We start from the raw sequence: 20,728 nt of genomic DNA on the forward strand, positions 1-20,728 counted from the left end.
TTGTGTTTTAAATCTGAATTATGCTAAGATAGGAGTTGAACTTATCCCTTTATAATTAAAAAAAAACTCACACTAAGCTATGAATATAATTAATTATTTCCAATAAAGTTTATTTATAATCACTTTCGGGTTATTCTGCAACAACCTTTTGGCAAACCAGATTATGGCGCCTTTATAATATTTGTTAAGTCAACAAAATCAGAACTAACTGGGTTTGGAATTATCTCACCATTGATAACTCTATATTCTACCTTAAAATCATATTTCCACTTTTCCACATCATTTTTACAAGACCTGGCAAACTCCGCATAGTTAATATTTAATGTTATTTTATCTAATAAATGCTCATCGCGTTCTGGGTATTTAATTCTACTATCAATTGAAAATACTGGGAATGGAATTCTGTCTAATGGTAAATACGGAATATCATCTAAAGTATTCTCATGCTTCTACTTTTACATGTTAGGTTATTATTTTGGCTTGGCTTAATACTAAGTATCTAATTGACCAAATGGTGAATGCAGTTATGATGAATCTACAGGTTAGCCCACAGGTGATAAGATTTATGATTTACCTAAATTATCATTTAAAAACTCAATTTCTACAGTACGATTACTATTCTACAGCTCTGGTGAAAGTGGGGGTTAGTTAGATGGTTAGGTAATTTATCCTGTAGGTAATAACTATTTTCTGTCAATTTAATTTATCATCTACTATTGATATTTTTCAGTTAAAGAAAGTTATTTTTTTTTAATATGATCCTATTCACCATTTTATATTTTCTCTGATTATTGGTGAATAATTTTAATTGGGCCCGAACTTAATGCAACAGACAAGGCCGGGACTTATTCTGGTGACTTTATTTGCTTGTGAGTTGAATCAAACCTGGCCGTTAAAGCGGCTAATTTTTCTCCTAATGGAGAAAGCTATTTGATATGTGGTGGTATACTAGGAGTATTCATAACAAGCGGAATCTCACATTCTTATGATAAAGATTTATCAATTGTGTCTTATTGTATTTCATTAACTTATTAATTGTTCTGATATGCCTATGGAGATGTCGAAAGTATACTTGCGCGCTTAAGATCAATTTCAGGATTTCCACTATCAAAATCATTCCCATATGCATTATGGGAATAATTAGACATTGAACTAAATGCATTTATTTCATTTTCTAAATCATCATAATCATCAGCATCTGAAAATTCCATTTAAAAATATTAAATTAATATATATATATATATATATATTAGTATGAGCATTCTATAAATGTTCTTCAAATAGCCACCCACATCTCAGCCTTTCATTCCCGCACCCCCACTTCCAATCTTAGATTTTGCGCTCAGTGTATCATTTTATTGTTAAAATCTTAACCTTATAATAGTTCAAACCCCATTTGCCACATTTCTATTATCAGCGTTATATGGGCTTCGTGGTGGACTACTTCCTGCTAAATGGCACCCATCTCAAGCTCTATTATCTCTCACAAATGATCCACTTTTTCTGCCAAAGTAAGACTTTAAATAAATGTAAGTAGATCCACAGATACTTGAGGCACTGGCTACATAATTACAATAAAGACATTAGGGCTATTTTCTTGTTAAAAGATGCATATCGCCTATTATTAGTTCAAATAAATCTAAATTATATCAAAAATCATCAAATTCATAGGTTTTACTTATAGAAACAGAAGACTAAGTACAGACATTTGAACTTTAAGAGTATTTTCAAAACTAAATTTTATGTCTTATTTTAGTTGTTTAGAAAATAAGCAAGACTGCAAGCGAAGTTGACTTAAATTTATAATAATTTTACTCAGAAATTAAAAAATAAAATTAAAACGAGAAATTAAATATAAATCAAAAATTTGACTATGTTAAAATTGAGGCATTTTATAGGTCAAAAAATGCAGATTCAGTAAAATAAGGTCCTTATTATATGAAGCATGAGATGATATGGAGTCCAACTGTGGAAGAGTTTATTCAGTAAAAATTAGAAAATGCTATTTCATATGAATATGCAATGCATATAGATGAAAAAATAGATTAGTATATAAAATTACTAGGTGAGAAGCATAAATGATTTCACTTTACATATACATCTCCTTTTTCTAAAATTATAATGTCTGATTCGATTTCAGCCATTCTTCTTTCTAACCACATCTTTCTATCTTTTTAACCAAAAGTCTCAACAATAGATTTAGTAGTACTGATGTATTCTGCGTTCAAATCTTTCCAATTCTGCTTCAAACCTTACAATAATTCCTCCCTTTCATATTCGGAAAGTTTAAGAGCCTTTTATCTTTATGGTCTTCTTGATTGTTCAAACTCGCGTAAAGATTATTATTCCTCAGATATTTGGGATTAAACAGTCTTTAAATAAGCAGGGTTATTTCCAAATTCTTTGCGTTCTGTCCAATCAACTTCAAGTCTTTTATTTGCTTTAGGTACCATAAGAGTTGCACGTCTAACATTAGCCTTTATAAAATCAGCGTTAGATTTTAATCCATAAACAGGCTTATCGCTTTAGGCAGGAACTGGCTCTCTTCTAGGTAAAGGGTCTTGGTAATGCCATTCTCTAGGATCAGCTAGACCAGGATCTCCAGAACGTTTAATAGTCCATTGAGTTGCGTCCGGTTTAAATGCGCCATCTTTCAGTCCTAAAGTAGAGTGGTTTCCAGCATGATCAAAATGTTCACGGACTGTTTTCTCATGATAAATTGATTTATAATACTTCTTCTTCTCTGGGGTATCATTTATACGGTCATATGCACGGTGTTCGTTTATGGTATCGATTAATTCAAGCTTATTGATGGTATCGTTCATTTTTGCGGAATGCTTTGGAATGAGAAATGCGGAATAAGATTTGCGAATATTATATATATTATAATATCAATGTTTTTATTACGTATTTATCCTAATAAATCTTTATAATAGTATTATGCGCTCAAAAAATGTCTGTTCTCCTAAATCTAGAAATCGTAATATCTCCAACTTAGAAAGCCGTATTACAGGTATAAGAGAATAAGACTCCAAAATAATTAGCTATTAATTTTGTAGACTAGTATTAACTTAACCTTAACATGATAAATCCACTTGCAGTTTATATTAGTGAACAGGTATAATTACTAGATATTGAATCAAGTAATTAAGATTTTTACGAGTATAGTAGTACTAGTAGTGTTGAATAGCCTACAGCTAAAGAGTAATTAGCTTATTCTCGGAAATTAGCAAACCTAGATTCAACAAGTAAACCAAATATTATTTTAATTAATTAGCAAGATAAGTAAAAATAACATAAGAATGCGAATTCAATGGCATTTAATAGATTATACGCAGATGCTATCAGAAGAAAGTAAAAAAAATTACACTAGAATTCACCAAAAAATAAAAAATTAAATCTTAATATTACTTAACAAGACTTTATTTATGAAAAATCTGTTAATTTCTTATAGTAAAAAGAAGAAAAACTTTAATTCTTGAGAAAATAAGTAGAGTCAGAAAGATAACGTAAAATATAAGAAGAAATGGATTAGTGCACTTTCTAACCTATTATTACTGGTAAAGCTTAATTAATTATGCATTAAAAAGATGTATTTTCAAGATTGGCAGACAATGAATTTATGGAGACTAGAAAATAAGAAACTTTTTAGTAGGTTACTAGACAGTCTAGAAAATAAGAGACATTTAAACCATAAATTAATTATAATTATCCAAGATGTAAGTCCAGAGTTAGATAAGACTAAAGTACTTAGAAAAAGCCATTATAATATACAATATTTGAGTGAATTATGAATTTTCACAGGAATTTTGATAGTTGTTCTTCAACAAACTCTTTCGATCGATCCCTGAGATAATCATTATGAAGATAGTCCACCATATTTATTCTAGTAAAACGACCCTCATTTTTCATTTAATCAAGACCTAACATTTGGAATTCTTCAAGATCTTCTGCATCTACAATAGTACCATTTTTATTATAAAAACCATGCTTTCCTGTTTCTGGAGGTTATAATATATCATCAGCTTCTGTCCAAAAACAAATATATTCTTATGCTTTAATTTTTACATCCATAATTTAAGTAATAAAACCTTTCTAAACACTTAAATCTTATTTATAATCTCTCCATATATGAGCTGGTATCAAATTCTCTTAGTAGTAGCGACTATTCATCCTTTTCATACTCAGTAAAAATTTTGGAATGCCAAAACAACCATTTTTGCAATAAAAACCTCCCTAAACTCCGCTTGTACTTATTAATTTTCGAATTTAGGGATAACCTGTTCTATCTCCATATAGTTAGCTGTATGCTCTAGCAAAAAATCCCCCTAAAGAATGCCCTATAATGTCAACACATCCCTGTTCTTTTTGTATTTACTTTGATATTTCTGTTAAATAATAACTGGGATCTTCAAAAATAGTCGAAAGTGGCCCCAGTAATATAGGTATTGACCGTATCTTTCTATCAGGATATTGTTGCTCTAAATTGTTTTGTAAGGACGACATAGAGAGCGTAGATTAAAGCATACCATGTATTAAAATGATAGTACAATGTTTCATTTTGTTATGTTCATAAAGTTCGTAAATTTATCAAAGCTTATCATGAATTAAAATTAAAATACAATTTCATACGTCACTCACCACCAACAAAAATTTATCCTCTAACACCATCCCTTCCTTTATGAAAATCCACAGCAAAAATAGATTTTTCAAGACAAACATTTTAACTGCTAATTCCTTATATCGAAATTACCTCATTGAGTTTTGTCTCCAAGTATCCTTTAATGACATCATTACTGATAACATAAACATTATGATTATCTACGTAAAACGACAAGCCTCCAACACTGATTCCTCTGCACGGTTTTAATTTATTCTTGTTACTAAAATCAACAGGTTATACAGATTCGCAAACTTTTTAATCGATTTTGACAAAATAAATTGTGCTACTAGAGATAATAGAGAAAATATTATTTTCTAGTTATTAAATTTATTCTGGTATAAAATTCCTAGAAGTAATTTTTAGCTGATATTACTGTGCAGTCGTACCATCTATAGATAATTAAACTTAACATAATGATGGAAACTATTTTTCATTAATCTACACGTAGCTTAAACACACTTATTAGTATTTAACAGCTATTGTAAAAACTGGGGGAATCTAGGATTTTATTGACAATACAGAATTTTTAAATGGTATTAACTAATCATCTTTGTAAGAGAATGATATTATATCATAATGTTAATCTTAGGAAGTAAATAGCAATGAAATATAAAGTTTGTTATCAAACTTTATACTTTCGGCCCAAATGAGATTAATATATTTTTTCTGATCTATATATTCCAGATTTGAGTTTATTTTTTTATATATTAATAAAATTCCATCCATAGAAGCCACTATGAGAATATCTCCATGAAATTTCATATAAAAGATGAATTATGCATCATTCGATTAATATACTTTACTATTAAAATGTATAAGCGATGAATTTAAAGTAACATAACATGGAGTATTTGATTCATAATGGTATGCAGCGCAGCGTATTTATGTATTAAAATTTGTCAAAGAAATTTACATTTTATTTAGCTCAGCCATTTTCTTAATTAACTAACCAATTAATTAATTTATTATTATTTTATAATATGAATATAATAAAATTAATAGGGTAATTATTACATATTACTCCTGTACTATATGTTAATGAAGATAATCCGTTAGTATTAAGGTACGTTTAATACAAATATATAGTAAACTAGTGTGGCTCAGAATAAAGTTTTAATAACCTAAAGGAATAAAGATTCTTATAAATAAAAAATTATTATTTGTGCCAATTAGTTCATTCATATATCATAACTTTAGATAAGCCATTATTATAGAATTATCTTTATTCGCATGTATTAAATGTATATTGTTACATCATATTTACTTGAGCCATGTATTTTTTAAAATATAATATTAGTATTTACCCAAATTTTACAAATAATATAAATTGATAATATCCTGCTTGTAAACTTCGATTTTATAAGTATTTCACTATTAATAATCCAGTTTCATATTATTTAATATTATATTATATAGTATATTATAAGTTTACTCTATATTAAATGATTGGTAAACTACTTTAGAATATTAAGGATCAGTTAGTTCCTTAATAAACTTTTGATATTAACTTAATTACATCATAATTAAAAGAAATACATTAACCAACGTTTACTAACTATTCCAAAATTTTGCAAACATTATAGACAACAAATAATTATCTTAAATCTGAATCCTTTCATAATAAAGAATATTTAATATAAGAAATAATAGGAACTGAATTTTTAAACGTATTTAGCTAAAGAAAATTCAATACAGTAGTCAATCCAATATTATAGAGATGCTTAGATCTTCTCTAATTTTATTCAAGCTAAGAATTTTATGATTATATAAATAATTCAATACTCTAAATATAAAGGCACCACCCAGAGAATATAGAACCATTACCTTTATTATTAAAATCCATAAAGATCAAGATCAACTCTTCTATAGGTAATATTAAACTTCCTTATACCATACAAAAAGATGTACTAGAGCTTCTTATTACTTATTCTGGAGTATCATAAGAGACTAGATAAATTATTAACTAGTATCCTTATTTTTTTAATAAATACCTTCTTCTTTAGTAATTTTAAGCGGGTCTAAAGGGTGAGGTTATAACATTAATCGACGAATCATAAGACCAGACCATATCAATTTTCAATATAACAGATATTCTAAACACAATGTTCCTTCTTCAATACGATAGGAACCTTATTTTTTAATCAATAAAAGATTTTATAATTGAGAATTTAGTCAAATTTATTACTTCTTAGTGCTATAAGAATAATACATTAATAAATCACTCTTTTGCAGCGGATCTAATTTACTTACTAGCAACTATCCTCAATCTTACTCATCAAAACGATATCACGCTATTCCTAAAACTTGTTATACTTATTTATCCCCAAGTTGATGGTTTTTACGTAGAAACCAAAATTATGTTTTACGATAAATCCTTCTCATTTTCTCCAATTTAGTAGCTCATATTAGATCTCCTAACGACCCCATTAGATCAATCCATCCCATTAAGCCAGCAATTACGCCTGAAAAATACTATTTTTGTCTTAATTATACAAATCATTTCTGCAACACCAAACTAGTCTACGACCTTTGAAACGTTCTAAGACCTCGCGTTAACGGAGACTTCACGTGGCCTCATAGTTAAAAAGCGCTCAAAAAGCCTCGAAATGAATGCGGATTTGCTACAGAATGCGCACCTTTTTAGGATGGCCCAAATTTCCGCTGGGATGCCCAGATTCGAGCTTGTGAATAGTGAAATCGCTAATCCAAACCCATTCGTTTTCGAGGCGCTGCAATAGTTTCTTGGACTCTTTACGATGCTCAAAAATAATGACTTCTGCGGTGACGACGCGCAGGTGAGCTATTAGGAAGGTGGAGAATAGTAGGAATTAATTTAGACATCTTTTCGGGTTGAAAATGATTGTATTTTGCAAGTGAAAGCTACGTACTTGAACTACAGACAATTCGTAGGATTTTTGGTTTTAGCGAATCCACACTTTTACGATCAGATTTGTGCTATTTGCAGCGTAGTTGAGGAAAGTGTTACAAAAATGTCTGCACACGTCGCGTTCTTGAAGGCAAATGGGGTGGGGTTCTTTGCGAAAATAAGTTTCTTTGACGAGTTTTAGGCGATTTTAGATAGTGTGGTGGACGGCAGGGACGAACGGGCGGCGATGGTGACGGGGTGGCTCCTATTGTGTAAGAAAAATGGCTAGTGATCACTTGGAAATCATTTAATTTTTGTGGTTTACGAAGTACTCCATCATGCTTCTTGCAATTGTCTTTTTGCTTCTAACTGTCCATTCTTCAGTTAAAATATTACTATCTACTCTTTCTGCTGCCACGCGCCATTATTCCTCTGTCACCCATTTATAGTCTGTGCATTCTACTGTTATTTGGCATTCAAACTCTTCATTAACTTCTATCCAATATGGAATCATTAACGACATATACGTCCCAGGCCATGGCTGGGAACCTTATAATTATTCAATTCTTTTTATATACTTAGGGTCAAACCCGATTTCCTCTTAGAGTTCTCTTAAAACAGCATTTTCAAGTGTCTCAATAATTTCAACAAATCCACATGAATGAGTATACAAAGTAGAATGTCTATGGCATAGTAGCATCTTATCGCCACATGTTATCATCATAATAACAGATGGCTAAATTTAGGGATAAACTTCCTTTTTGCATTAATTGCAATACAAAAATACCTATGTGGAATTTAAAAACACTAGCTTTTACCCACATTGAGAACAAAACTTAACTGTCTGATGAAACTTTGCAATAGATAGTGATAATGCTGGTATTATAGTGTTAGTAACATCAGGAGAATCAATACAAAGAAATTATTTAGTAAATACTGCATTAGTTTGTACAGAAAAAATAGGTACTTCAAGTTAAAATCCTAACAATGCTGCTTAACTGAGTTCTGTTTCACTAATATGCGTCTTAACATCTTATAAGCTAAATAAATACTACTAATCTTATTACTAAATATGAAGATTTTTTTCATTAATGAAAACAAATAATGTTTTGGGATCATTTATTAGATTTTACCTTGTCTACTATGTTATATCACGGTGTACTCTTTCTATATCGTTTAAAACGAAATAATAATCTTTATCTAATACTTTCATTTTATGAAATAGTAAGTATACAGTAATAGACTTAATAACTTAAATATCACTTTGTATACTTCCATCTATCAATTTTATTTATTCTTGAAGCTTATATTGATTTTTAATTCTTAAATTAACTTCTAACTTCGCAACTATAATCTCCATTTTCTGGTCTCAAGTCATCTAAATAACTTTTTCTAGCAATATGTTAAGTTGCTGGGAGACTGCAATATCTAGAATTAAAAAAATCAGCACCCGATTTTATTAGCAATCCATATTTTTTAGAATAATCAGCACTTTAGAAAATAGAAAATCTAGCTTCTGGTAGTAAAGATTCAAATATTGGAGCGGCCTTATGTGGAAATTTAATATGCTAATATCTTGCAGGCGAGGTAATATTTGGTAAAGAGAATGGTATTCTAGAAGATTATTTAACTGGTTAAGAGTGTTATAACAATTTTTTTGTTGGTTTATTAATCGTAGAGTAATAATGTTCAGAATAATTATCAGTAAGAGTAACAATTGGTAAAACAGGAGTATCGAGTTCCATAATAAAATCATACTTCAAATTATTATATTGTTAATGAAATAAATCTCAGTTCTAGTTTTTCTTTTTAAGAATGTTTATGATTGAATTTAATAACATTATAAAATAAATGCTTTATTATACTTATTAATAAAAATTCTCATATGTTATTGGCATGAAGACGAGTTTCAACACAATTGTATATAGCTTACTATTTAAGCCGAAGAATTCGTTAATACCTGTATTAGTAATAAATATACTATTAGTATTCAATTCAAGATATGTCACTAAACTCAAATTGTATATGGCATAATATTTATATTTTATAATATTATTTTACAATGATTATCATTACTAAATAAGTAAATATTACTTTATATTAGAATAATATAGTATATATTTTTTGCTGACAGAATGCTATTATAAGTAATAGCATTTACTTGCTACTAATCAACAGGAGATGCTATACTATAAAATTAAACGAATGATGCTTCTATTAAATTATTAATTAATCATGCTTAAAATGATAAAGATCATGAAATTTGCCATGCTATGGTTTACTCTTCAGCAACTTTGACACTTATAGTCGGTTTATTTTAATTTAGTGGCTAATTTTAATTTGATGACACTGATTTAATGCTTAATCTAAAAAAAGTTAATGAATTTGATATTGTAGATTTATAATCATTTACATTAGCCACTTATCAAGTTAGTTTTGATGATTCAGATTTGATATTTGAAGATTCTATCTCCTAGTTATACTGGAAAGCCTATGATGATGAAAATTGCTTTATAGATGCATTTTTTATATATGAAACTGAAAAAGAGTTTGGTGTTAAATTTATTTCTAACCCTGTTTGTGTCCCTAATGGAACTGGGGATATTACTCTTATTTTGTATTTAAATGGTGTTATTATTCTTTAAGAAACAATGCCAGTGGTGGGGTTTGATTTTGCATCTATATCTTATTTTTTTAAAACATGCACCGACGAAGATTTTAGTTGTAAAATGATTTCATTGAATATAGGACAAGATTTAGTAGCAAATGGAGAATTAACATTTATTATACCGTAAGCTTTTACAATTTAAGCCGATGATTTTGATGAGAAAGATGGTACAACTATTTCTGTCCCTGTTGATATCATTGTACCAAAAATTTATAATAAAAAATTTTCAGCACGTTTGACACCAGAAGCAGACTGTTATGAATATTTAAACATAGAATTAATGAAATATTAGTTTATTATATATGGGACATAAGGTTTATAAACTGAGTGCAATGACAAGCTTCTTGACAACCTAGCACCTGGTGGAAGTTTAGCAATTTAGATTATAATAAATTCTGATTAAAAGATATTTTCTATTGAAAAAAGATATGAATCTTTAGATTTTACAAATAGCAGATTTTTTATTGTGTGTGATGAAGAGTGTAGAGATGAAATGGATTATTATCATCATTAAGATAATCTAGAACTTCAGGTTGGATTTATAATATATACTTAATAAAATACTTATAGAGGGGCTATTAGATATCCAGCCAATTTTAGTAAAAATCAATATATTGATGGTAATATCTAAGTTTTTGATTCTATGGTGCTAATTAAATTATACCAATCCTATTATAATTATAAAGAAACGCAATCTATACGCGAAGTATATTTAAGAACATATTCTACAGTTGTTAATTTTGATAAACGTAATCCAGACTTTTCTTTTACTGTAACAATATTATTTCCAAACGATCAAGATGAATATTACTTCACTGTTGATCATACATTTTTTAAAAAAGCTATTATTAATGACTATATTGTTTCTTTAGAGGTAGGGGACTAAATATTTATTGCATCAACTAATTCTATTTAAATGTAAAGAGATGACTTTCTTTTATTATACATTGTACCAGTCATTGTAGGTGTATCAGTTAGCTGTTATTGTTTAACTATTTATTTACTGAAACGCAACAATGATGTAGACTGAGATTGATTTCCTACTTTTTTGATAGATTGTTAGTTACTGATTATGTTTTATTCTAAGTATTATTAAGTTTAATAGTGTATTGAGATTTTTACGATTATCGTTGTTAAACATACTTCACAATGTTTTAACATAATAAATAAATCTGAAGAATAAATATAGATATTATAGCAACGATTAAGATCATATGTTTTCATTACTATAAATACTTATGCCATTCAAAACATTAAAACTAATCATCTGGTGTTTGTTTAGTATATTCTTATGGAATTAACTTATACTAGGATTTTAATAATTTATCTAATGCCGTATTAAATTAAACAAAAATATATATTTTTATAAATAAAATATATTTAATTTTATCATACTGATTTAATATATTTTTTAATATGAAATCTTTGCACATATGTCTAATAGTGTATGTTCGTTTGCATAGATCTTTTATTTATCGACTAACTTATAAAAGTAAAACAACAATTTAATTATACAAAACGAGTATGAAATAAAAATTTCAAACAAAGATAGGATGAAAATTACAATAGCTTGTTAATTACCTAAGTTTTGTAATGAAAATTATTATATAGTTGTTGTGATGAATTTAGTTAGATAGGTCCATCATTGTTTTATTAAAAAATGATAATATAAATCTGAATACGAATTTATATGTCTATTGATAGTCTAAATATCAAAATTAACTATTGGGAATATATTGGTGATGAATATAAACTTCAGATAAAAATAAAAAATAAGTAATATTGATAAAATTTACCTAATATCCTGCCAAAATCCTATGTTAGAGAATTTGTTGACTTATAAATCTTTGCCTTCTTTCTTGGCATGTTTGCATTCGTTTTTCTAACAAATAAGACCAACAAAGTAAATAACATAGGATGCTAGATTAAAAATCCAGCCTATAATTATCATAAATGATAAGATACTGTTATAAGTATTGTAAAATTTATTAAGTATCCCATTTTTGTTTTCCTTGGGAAATAGATCTTAAGGTCCTTGAATAAAAGAAAACATAAGCTAAAGAATGATGTAAGAGTGAATACTCTTAGTAAAAGTAAATAAACGTATTAGTTTTTTTATGAAATTTACCTTTAGATATCAAAACTAAGAAAATTATGAATTCAATAATGCAGACTAAAAATGAGATTATTAATGTTTAAATATCCAGAAATTATAACTGATCAGATTTAATATTATCTATAGAACGAAGTATTGTAATGATAGCTTAAGCAAGTATGCAAAATGTCCCACATAAATTGCATACTTAAATTAAAAGATGAAATACATTATTTGTTGATTATTTTTTCTTTTATAAATCAGTATCTGCATTTGTAATGATAACTGGTTCTTGTATAATAGGAGTTAATACTTTTTCTTCTTCTTAGTATACGGTCATTTATAAAAAATAGCAAAACATAACAGTGCGAATATATAAAATATTTAATGAGAATTACATTTAAAACACCTGTTTATAAAATAGTTGAATGATTAGATTAATATTGCACTTAGCCTGGATGTAGAAAATTTTGTAATATAAATACATTATATTTGTTGTGAAAGGACGTAAATATTATACCTCAAATAATATAGAGCTATTAGTATTATAGTAATAATACCAGATTTTAAAAAAATGTATTATATAAATAAAATATATTACATACTAATTAAGCATTTATCATATTTATCAATTGAAATTTCTGTAATTTTAGAAATTATAAACTCTAGTTAATACAAATATTATAATATATTCTTGATTTATAGTAATTTATAATACTATATATTAAGTTAACTATCAAATCTTAGAAAATTATTTTATGAAACAAAACTTGCTAATATTAATTAATATGTAAGTAATATATTAAATTTATTTTTATATATGACGGATATTGTTCAAAATGATAATACCGATCAATTTTTTGAAAATCCACTGGATATTCACTAACTTATGATAGACTTTGGGAACCTTAGCATTGAGTCTAATAAGAAAGACTATTCGCTTTTGCACAAACTGATAAAAAAGTGTATAGATGAAATTAAAGAGTCAATGATAAATTAGTTCGCTGAAATTGTCGAGAAATCTAAGCACTAAACAGCGTTAGTTTTTGAAAAACGGCCAGTCTATGTGCTATTTGAGCAGGAGCTGAACTGCAACCCTGAGACGGATCACCTCGCACCCAAGAACTTGTACCCTATTTTCAAGCCCAAGATAGAAGTCATGTTCGACCAGATTCTAAAGGTTATTAATGGGTACACGACCACCGAGCTGATATCGGCCGAGGAAAAGGTGGCCATGCTCTGCAGGCAGATCCTAGCAGAAATAACGGAGATCAACGACTACCTCATCGTCGAACTGATCACGAAATCGACCGAAAGTGACAAGTTTCAGCAGCTGGCGGATACCCAGAAAGTCAAGAACCTAAATGAGCAGCAAAATATGAGGAAGCGAATCTCTCTGCTGAAAGAGCAAATTATGGAAAAAAGGAGGACCGGAGTTATGTACAGCCCCGATTTTCTCAAAGATATCAACGAAGCTTCCGAGTTTAAAAATAGCGTCAGCGGCCTAAACGATCGATTCAAAACTGTAGCTATTCGGAATGGTAATTTAGAGGCAGAAAATGCAAAAATGAAAGGCTAATTGGAAATATTTTCTAACTCCAATGAATATCTAGACAGAACTATAAAAGAGCTAGATAAAATTAAATAGGCCTATGTAATCTTGTAAAATAAGTATATTATGGTAACAAATAATATAAACGAAGATGATGATACAGTACAGAGTTTAACATATAAAATTTCATAATAGTAAGAGACCATTCGTTTATTTGCAGCTAGACTTGAGATGTATGGAGACGATCCAGAAGATGTTGCCGCTGAAAATCTTTAATATTTAACGATAGATGAATTGTATACTAAATTTTAACCAAATGTAGAAAAGGCTATATAGATTACTTAAACATATATAGATATGTCAAAAATGAATTTACTAGATTCAGGAGATTCTATGTATCTTTTAGATTCATATAAAGAATAATTAGCAATTTAATAACAACACCTTAAAAATCCAATCCATAAATTTATCTAAACTGAAAATAATAATAGTTAGTATTTTAACCAATCCTCGACAAATCAGTCTTCTCGTATTAAATTGTCTCCTTCAAGATAATCGCCTACCAGATCTAATTAATCTTATGCTGTTAATCAAATGACAATGTCTGGCGGTTAAATAAAAGATATAAGTTAAGCTTAAATAAATATATTGCTTTAATAATTAAGTGTAACATCCATTGAATAATTAGAGAATTTTAAAACAGCTTAGAGTATAACTAATACTTAAAAAGCTTTAACAGCTGGGGCAAACACACTAAATGTCAGAGAAGTTAACTTTGATACCAATAATGACAATATAGTAATTCAAGACCACAGCACTAAATATTAATAATTCATTAAGTAAAGTAGTACAGCACATCTAGTTATAATGGACAATATAAACTCTGATGTTTAATTTAATAATAGTAAAGAAGTCATCGTAGGGTATAAAAATTAAGATACTATATAAAACAAAAAAAGTTTGAATAAAATAGATTAATATGATAACAGATAATTAAATAAGTTAATAAAAGGTGAAGATTATACGTAAATAGTAAACAGTAATTTTGAAAATAGATAATTATATTAAGCTAATAATAATAATGTTGATAATGTTAATACAAATGAAACTTAATACAAATACGGAGAAATAAGCTAGTAAAATGATATGAATAACAAAATACACTCTACTATTAATAATATATAAGATATATCTTCAAATATTATGATGAATTAGAATTCAGTAGATAATATTATTAATAAAAATTAATAAAATAATTAAGAATATTATACTAATAATCCTAGTGACGTACTAAATTATATTAAAAAAGATCGATATACACTTTCACCTGGTGGACATTGTGTGGATAGTAATAAAAAAAGAATAGCCCTATCGGAAATAGAATAATCAGAATAAATTGCGGAACAATTTTCCATAAATAAATAAATAAATAAATGTTATCAATCCCAGAAGCGAATTATAAATTTCCGAGGATGGAACCTTAAAATCTATATCAATGTAAATTTATGATCAAAATAACCAATTATTAAATAACATTCCATTTGAAAATTATGAGGTAAACCATTCAATTAAAATAAAAACAGATACAAAAGATTTTTAATAGATTGGAGATAATTTGCTTCAATCACCAGGTGGAAGAATGTACACAAATGATGGTCAAGTAATTATTGGTTCTGATGATCCTATTCTTGCATCAAGATATAGACAAGCTGCTAATATGCATTTATCAGAAAGCTCAAAACTTAGAACTGGGACTATTGTATAGATGTTTAATAGACTAGGGAAAAATGAATAAGATACACTTCTTAGGCGATAATAAAAGTTAGAAAAATTATAAGAAGAATCGAAAAAACTTTGGTTACGTCTTGTAAACAGTAGAATTCACCAACCTACATTAGATGCTTTAAAAGACTTTAATGAGAATCAAATGAAACATATTTAGTAATAATTTAGTGTTATTTAAAATTAATTTGGTAAAGTTTCTCGTTTAAAGAATCTTCCAATTACGTAAAACTTAATTAGCCTAGAAAATAAAATTTAGGAAAAACTATTAAGCTCAAAACTACAAGGGACAATAACAAGTTAAGATCTTTAAGAAAGAAACTAATAACATTCTATATTCTAAAAAATTAGCTAAACAACTTAATAGCAGCTTCCAAATGTTTCAGGAAACTAACTTCTTATGTCTGTTAGAGCAAGAAATACCTAAAAAATATCACCATATAAAAACGAGATGTTGAACTAGTTTCGAATGAAATCTATGAACGCTATGTTACCCTAAACAGGTTTAACAAACGGTAATAGAGGAATGCAAGGACGTAGTTTTAGCATGATCAAAAAGTGAAATATATTAATTTATATATAAGTAAGATTTTAAAATGAAATTAGTCTACAAATTTAATGATTACAATTTAGGATATATTGTTTAATATTTCATTTGAAGTGTTGCTAATATTATGAAGCTATTGACTAGATTAAGTATATAACAGATAATATTTATATTTATAAACATATTATAAGTTAATACCTATAAATAAGGATAATATTATAAATCAAGCTGGTAATTATCGATTAACCTCCAACTTAGCAATAGTATCTCTCAAATATTCATTTTTACAATGTTAAGTTATAATTTATTTGGAAAATATATAAATTATAAACTTAAATCTAAAATATGCTACGCATATTCAAGTTTTTGATAAATATTCTTATCAGACAATAATATTATTTTTAGTTAATTCTACCTGTTCATTTTGAACTTTTTATATATATGAATTTTAAATAACTTCTCTACAACCAAGTAATGTAATTAAATTTTTACTTTATAAGAAACTAAATCTATTAATTTATTAACCTAATTAAATTAGCAAGATGATATGTAAAACAGCTTATATGAATTTAACGACCAGTATAATATTCCAGTTTATAATTTAATAGAATTTGCATTACTTCTTATTATTATAAGTAGAAATGAACTGTTTTGTACTTGTATCGCTTTGTGTATCCAATTTTGCTAACTTTAATACAAATATATAAAATAATATTTCTTACCACTATACACTGATATAATTTTTATTTTAAAGTAATTTTTTGAGTAATGGCAAATTGACTTTATAATTTTTATTGAGAAAACGTATTCAAAATATTCATATAATAAATTTGTTTATTCTATTTTTAAAACTAATGTTTTAGAAAATCTGTAATAATATGTAAATATTAATTATAAAAATAACCACTCCATATCTAAATGACTGAATAAGCACCTGATGGTAAAATTCGTGTTAAACGTGTAGGTAACTACATTATTGGTAAGACAATAGGGGAGGGTTCTTTTTCTAAGGTAAAATTAGGCACTCATTTAGTGACTAATGAGCGTGTTGCGTTAAAAATTATTGAGAAAGCTAAAATTACTGAATCTTCTGATATTGAAAGAATAACGAGAGAGATTTAGATATTAAAACTTCTTGATCATCCAAATGTTGTGAAACTTTATGAAATTATTGATACTCCTAGACATCTGTATATTATATAAGAGTTTTTATCTAATGGTGAATTATTTGATTTTATAGTAGCACATAAGCGCTTACCAGAGCCATAAGCAGCTAATTTCATAGTTTAAGTGTTCTCTGGGCTTAATTATCTTCATTCGAAATTTGTTTCTCATAGAGATTTAAAACCAGAAAATTGCGTTTTAGACAAAAATAATAATATTAAAATTATTGATTTTGGTCTTTCTAATGTTTTTAAAAATTATGCATATCTTAAAACGGCATGTGGATCACCAGCATATGCCTGTCCTGAAATGATTAAAGGTGAAGTTTATAATGGAGCAAAAGCTGATACATGGTCGTGTGGTATTATTCTTTATGCTATGCTTTGTGGTGCCTTACCATTTGAATCTAGTACAACTTAAGGTTTATATTGTAAAATTTTATCTGGTAATGTATATTTTCCAGATTATGTTTCAGAAGGTGCCAAAGATGTTGTTCGTTAGCTACTAACAATTGATCCTAACAAAAGAGCTAAAATTTAGGATATTGTTAATCATTCTTGGATCTAAGAAAATTGGACTAAAATTAATCCAAACCAACCATTAAAATTGACAGTAATCGATGATGACCAATCATTACATTTAAGAACTTTATAATAAATGAAAACTCTTAATTTTGATGTAGATTAAACAATTAAATCTCTTAATTTGAATAAACATAATGCTTAAACGGCGACATATGTATTATTAACTTAATAAATTAAGTAAGGGAAACTTGAGGCTGAACCTGAACCTACTAAAATCGAAGATAGAGCAGCTTTAGCATAAAAGATAGGTCTACGTGTTAAAAATGACAAAATTTTCGATGCAGAAGGGAATGAAATTGGTGCATTAACCATGAAAATTGATGCTTTAGAATCTAAAGCAGATGACACACTCAACGGTACCGATACTAGAGTTGAGATTGCAGAAAATGTTCATGTACGTGCAGATTTACATAATGCACAGAAAGATCTGGATATGACGCCAGTTGAATAAAGGCTGTAAGAAGACGAAAAAGTTAGTGCTGTTCCTACCTTATCTATTTTACCACAGTTAAAAGATTAATTATTTTAATAAGAAGTTACTTAAAGAGCATTAGTTGATAAAGAGAATGAAGATATTCGTGTTTATGCAGGAACTGTTACTCCTGGAATGAGTAGCAAAATGCCTCCTGATCTTATGCTGAACTTGATAGAAGAAGTATTTAAGAAACTTAAAATAAAATTCGTCAAAGAAAAATAATATTTATTTAAGTGCTAAAGATTAAATGTTATTATGAGTTGTGAAATGTGTAAAGTATAAGGATAGGAAGAGCTTGTGTGCGTTGTATTTAGAAGAATGACAGGAGATGCTTGGGTTTACAAGGAACTTTGTTAACAAATTTTGTCTGGTATGGGATTGTGATCAAATTGTACTTATGAAAATTTATATTCTATATAATATTTATATTACCATTCTAAATCAAATGTCTCTTATGTATCCAGGCGAATTTCCCCTTTATCAGTTTTAGGCTGAGATTTGTTAACCTCCAAATATAAATTCAGAATATCTTCAAGCTACCCCACGACCATAAACAGTTATCTTAAAATTTCCATTAGTAAAAAAATTTGATGCGTAAATTTTGATAACTACGGCAAGAGTATTTATTTTTGAACCTACATAAACTGATTTTATTCGTTAAATATCATTAAATTCAACACTAAAAGAAACTCTGTATCAACAATTCTTTATTACTCACATAATGACCCTGACCAAAATATCTGGTCAGGAAATCATTATTGATCTAATCTCACCACTTCGGATTATAGTAAAATTCTTGTCTATTGAGTAGGTTCCTAATGTTTTTGACTATCTTAAATAAAAATCAGCAGTTCTTTTACAAGGTTCGGATTTTGTTTTTTGGAAAGGTTTTATGGCCTTAAATACCACAAAATAAATAATAAAGCCCACAAACTTTCCTCCTTTTACTACTGACTTACTTACTTTAAACTGGAATTCTTATTTTGACATGTATTAACAAATTAAATAAATTAGTATAACAGGTAGCGACCTGGATGATGTTTTAAATGCCCCAATTAATTCAGATTTAAGTCAAGCCCTTAGGAAATAATTTGAGTCATTCCATGCATTTAAACTTCCGACCCTAAAAATTAATTAGCTTTTACCACTTAAGTTCCTTGAAAATCTTTAACCCAACACAACTGGGATTACACTTTCCGTTTAAAATTTACATTATGAGCTATGTGAATCATATTCTGCGATTTTTGCAACGCCAGACGTTAATCTTTCAAAGCCTTCTATGTTTGAAAATTCTAGATTCCCAATTTTATCATTCTCACGCATTTTAAGATGTGGAAAATTAAATTCTAATTGCGATTATGAACTTTTTAGAAATGTACTGAAATGTACTAATTCTGAAAAACTTATTATCCTAAATTTAGGAACATCTTTTTAACCAAGAAGTTCACTTTAATTTTAAATCTTTAGTCCGATCTATCCTTCTTAAAATGATTTATTGACATCATTCAATTCGTTATATCATTCTTCATCTCAAACCGATCCAATAGCCATGGCCAAAAAAATTGACTTTTCTGCTTAAAATATCGTAGAATTAATGACATCCTAGTAATAATTAATTAAAACTGAATTAAATACATAATTTCATGTTAAAAATGAGCTCTCAAATTGGCCTAAAATAGTGCGTTAAACACTATAAGTTGCAACAAAGATCACTTAAATTATAGACCCAAAAACGCTTGTTTTAGTTTCTGGTAGTGATGAAAGACAACTGGGGAGTGTTATAATTTGTCTTAGTGAAATTCTCATTAACTCGAAATCTAGAACTGTGAAAGGACTTTAATAAATGATTTGGAAGCATTTAGTCTAACCAGGTTTTGTGTTTGATTTACCGCTATTAATATTACTTAACGATTGTATTGATTTTTGCATTCAAAAATGCCCAAAATCATTCCATTTCAGCAGAGCATTCTTAGCTAAATATTTTTGTGGATTAGCAGGACGCCAAACTGGAGAATTTTGTTTCCGCTCGGAGCTTGAAAAAGTAGTTTTGGGTGTCACTTTAACAACTTAACTTTTGGAAGTTAACGCTGGAGTAGAATGGCAGGGCGAAATCGAAAATATTGGTAATGAAAGTGCCGAGTGGTTAGAAGGTGTCGGACGGCTAGGATGGTTTTGGAGTATTTTTGGTAGTGTTTGATTAGAGTGATGTAAATTTTAGAGTCTAGAAGGAGATTATAGGACTGAAAGATGTATAATGGTTTATAATGAATCATAGTTAAATTTATCATAATTTAAATATTCTTATAAAAATGGAGAATGCTAAATTGTAATA

At 28.0% G+C, this 20,728-nt stretch overlaps 15 protein-coding genes across 15 annotated transcripts; 8 read left to right on the forward strand and 7 right to left on the reverse strand. All coding sequences in view use genetic code 6, as the record gives it.

Moving 5' to 3' along the window:
• Positions 1-119: 119 nt before the first annotated feature.
• SS50377_25358 (uncharacterized protein) lies at positions 120-1,211 on the reverse strand (the record flags this gene model as incomplete). Its single annotated transcript, XM_067909190.1, has 1 exon — positions 120-1,211. One exon carries the CDS (start codon positions 1,209-1,211, stop codon positions 120-122), a length of 1,092 nt encoding a protein of 363 aa, XP_067764011.1.
• Positions 1,212-1,269: 58 nt separating this feature from the next.
• On the forward strand, positions 1,270-2,082 carry SS50377_25359 (uncharacterized protein; the record flags this gene model as incomplete). Its single annotated transcript, XM_067909191.1, has 1 exon — positions 1,270-2,082. One exon carries the CDS (start codon positions 1,270-1,272, stop codon positions 2,080-2,082), a length of 813 nt encoding a protein of 270 aa, XP_067764012.1.
• A 2-nt stretch (positions 2,083-2,084) lies between these two features.
• Positions 2,085-2,825, reverse strand: SS50377_25360 (Calmodulin-binding protein; the record flags this gene model as incomplete). The annotated part of the gene is made up of 1 exon (XM_067909192.1): positions 2,085-2,825. The coding sequence occupies one exon, from the start codon at positions 2,823-2,825 to the stop codon at positions 2,085-2,087; it is 741 nt and encodes a 246-aa protein (XP_067764013.1).
• A 128-nt stretch (positions 2,826-2,953) lies between these two features.
• Positions 2,954-3,787, forward strand: SS50377_25361 (uncharacterized protein; the record flags this gene model as incomplete). Its single annotated transcript, XM_067909193.1, has 1 exon — positions 2,954-3,787. The coding sequence occupies one exon, from the start codon at positions 2,954-2,956 to the stop codon at positions 3,785-3,787; it is 834 nt and encodes a 277-aa protein (XP_067764014.1).
• An 11-nt stretch (positions 3,788-3,798) lies between these two features.
• SS50377_25362 (Palmitoyl-protein thioesterase) lies at positions 3,799-4,560 on the reverse strand (the record flags this gene model as incomplete). Its single annotated transcript, XM_067909194.1, has 1 exon — positions 3,799-4,560. One exon carries the CDS (start codon positions 4,558-4,560, stop codon positions 3,799-3,801), a length of 762 nt encoding a protein of 253 aa, XP_067764015.1.
• Positions 4,561-4,633: 73 nt separating this feature from the next.
• Positions 4,634-5,596, reverse strand: SS50377_25363 (uncharacterized protein; the record flags this gene model as incomplete). Its single annotated transcript, XM_067909195.1, has 1 exon — positions 4,634-5,596. The coding sequence occupies one exon, from the start codon at positions 5,594-5,596 to the stop codon at positions 4,634-4,636; it is 963 nt and encodes a 320-aa protein (XP_067764016.1).
• Positions 5,597-7,269: 1,673 nt separating this feature from the next.
• On the forward strand, positions 7,270-7,821 carry SS50377_25364 (uncharacterized protein; the record flags this gene model as incomplete). The annotated part of the gene is made up of 1 exon (XM_067909196.1): positions 7,270-7,821. The coding sequence occupies one exon, from the start codon at positions 7,270-7,272 to the stop codon at positions 7,819-7,821; it is 552 nt and encodes a 183-aa protein (XP_067764017.1).
• Positions 7,822-8,742, reverse strand: SS50377_25365 (NADH pyrophosphatase; the record flags this gene model as incomplete). The annotated part of the gene is made up of 1 exon (XM_067909197.1): positions 7,822-8,742. The coding sequence occupies one exon, from the start codon at positions 8,740-8,742 to the stop codon at positions 7,822-7,824; it is 921 nt and encodes a 306-aa protein (XP_067764018.1).
• A 46-nt stretch (positions 8,743-8,788) lies between these two features.
• SS50377_25366 (uncharacterized protein) lies at positions 8,789-9,274 on the reverse strand (the record flags this gene model as incomplete). The annotated part of the gene is made up of 1 exon (XM_067909198.1): positions 8,789-9,274. The coding sequence occupies one exon, from the start codon at positions 9,272-9,274 to the stop codon at positions 8,789-8,791; it is 486 nt and encodes a 161-aa protein (XP_067764019.1).
• Positions 9,275-9,664: 390 nt separating this feature from the next.
• Positions 9,665-11,227, forward strand: SS50377_25367 (uncharacterized protein; the record flags this gene model as incomplete). The annotated part of the gene is made up of 1 exon (XM_067909199.1): positions 9,665-11,227. One exon carries the CDS (start codon positions 9,665-9,667, stop codon positions 11,225-11,227), a length of 1,563 nt encoding a protein of 520 aa, XP_067764020.1.
• Positions 11,228-11,909: 682 nt separating this feature from the next.
• SS50377_25368 (Transmembrane domain-containing protein) lies at positions 11,910-12,692 on the reverse strand (the record flags this gene model as incomplete). The annotated part of the gene is made up of 1 exon (XM_067909200.1): positions 11,910-12,692. One exon carries the CDS (start codon positions 12,690-12,692, stop codon positions 11,910-11,912), a length of 783 nt encoding a protein of 260 aa, XP_067764021.1.
• Positions 12,693-13,112: 420 nt separating this feature from the next.
• On the forward strand, positions 13,113-15,353 carry SS50377_25369 (uncharacterized protein; the record flags this gene model as incomplete). Its single annotated transcript, XM_067909201.1, has 1 exon — positions 13,113-15,353. The coding sequence occupies one exon, from the start codon at positions 13,113-13,115 to the stop codon at positions 15,351-15,353; it is 2,241 nt and encodes a 746-aa protein (XP_067764022.1).
• Positions 15,354-15,483: 130 nt separating this feature from the next.
• Positions 15,484-16,188, forward strand: SS50377_25370 (uncharacterized protein; the record flags this gene model as incomplete). The annotated part of the gene is made up of 1 exon (XM_067909202.1): positions 15,484-16,188. The coding sequence occupies one exon, from the start codon at positions 15,484-15,486 to the stop codon at positions 16,186-16,188; it is 705 nt and encodes a 234-aa protein (XP_067764023.1).
• Positions 16,189-17,091: 903 nt separating this feature from the next.
• Positions 17,092-18,780, forward strand: SS50377_25371 (Kinase, CAMK CAMKL; the record flags this gene model as incomplete). Its single annotated transcript, XM_067909203.1, has 1 exon — positions 17,092-18,780. One exon carries the CDS (start codon positions 17,092-17,094, stop codon positions 18,778-18,780), a length of 1,689 nt encoding a protein of 562 aa, XP_067764024.1.
• Positions 18,781-18,841: 61 nt separating this feature from the next.
• On the forward strand, positions 18,842-20,593 carry SS50377_25372 (Myotubularin-like phosphatase domain-containing protein; the record flags this gene model as incomplete). Its single annotated transcript, XM_067909204.1, has 1 exon — positions 18,842-20,593. One exon carries the CDS (start codon positions 18,842-18,844, stop codon positions 20,591-20,593), a length of 1,752 nt encoding a protein of 583 aa, XP_067764025.1.
• Between the last annotated feature and the right edge of the window lie 135 nt (positions 20,594-20,728).

This window comes from Spironucleus salmonicida, chromosome 5 (assembly GCF_000497125.1).
Source record: "Spironucleus salmonicida strain ATCC 50377 chromosome 5, whole genome shotgun sequence".
In the NCBI taxonomy this organism is placed as follows: domain Eukaryota; phylum Fornicata; order Diplomonadida; family Hexamitidae; genus Spironucleus; species Spironucleus salmonicida.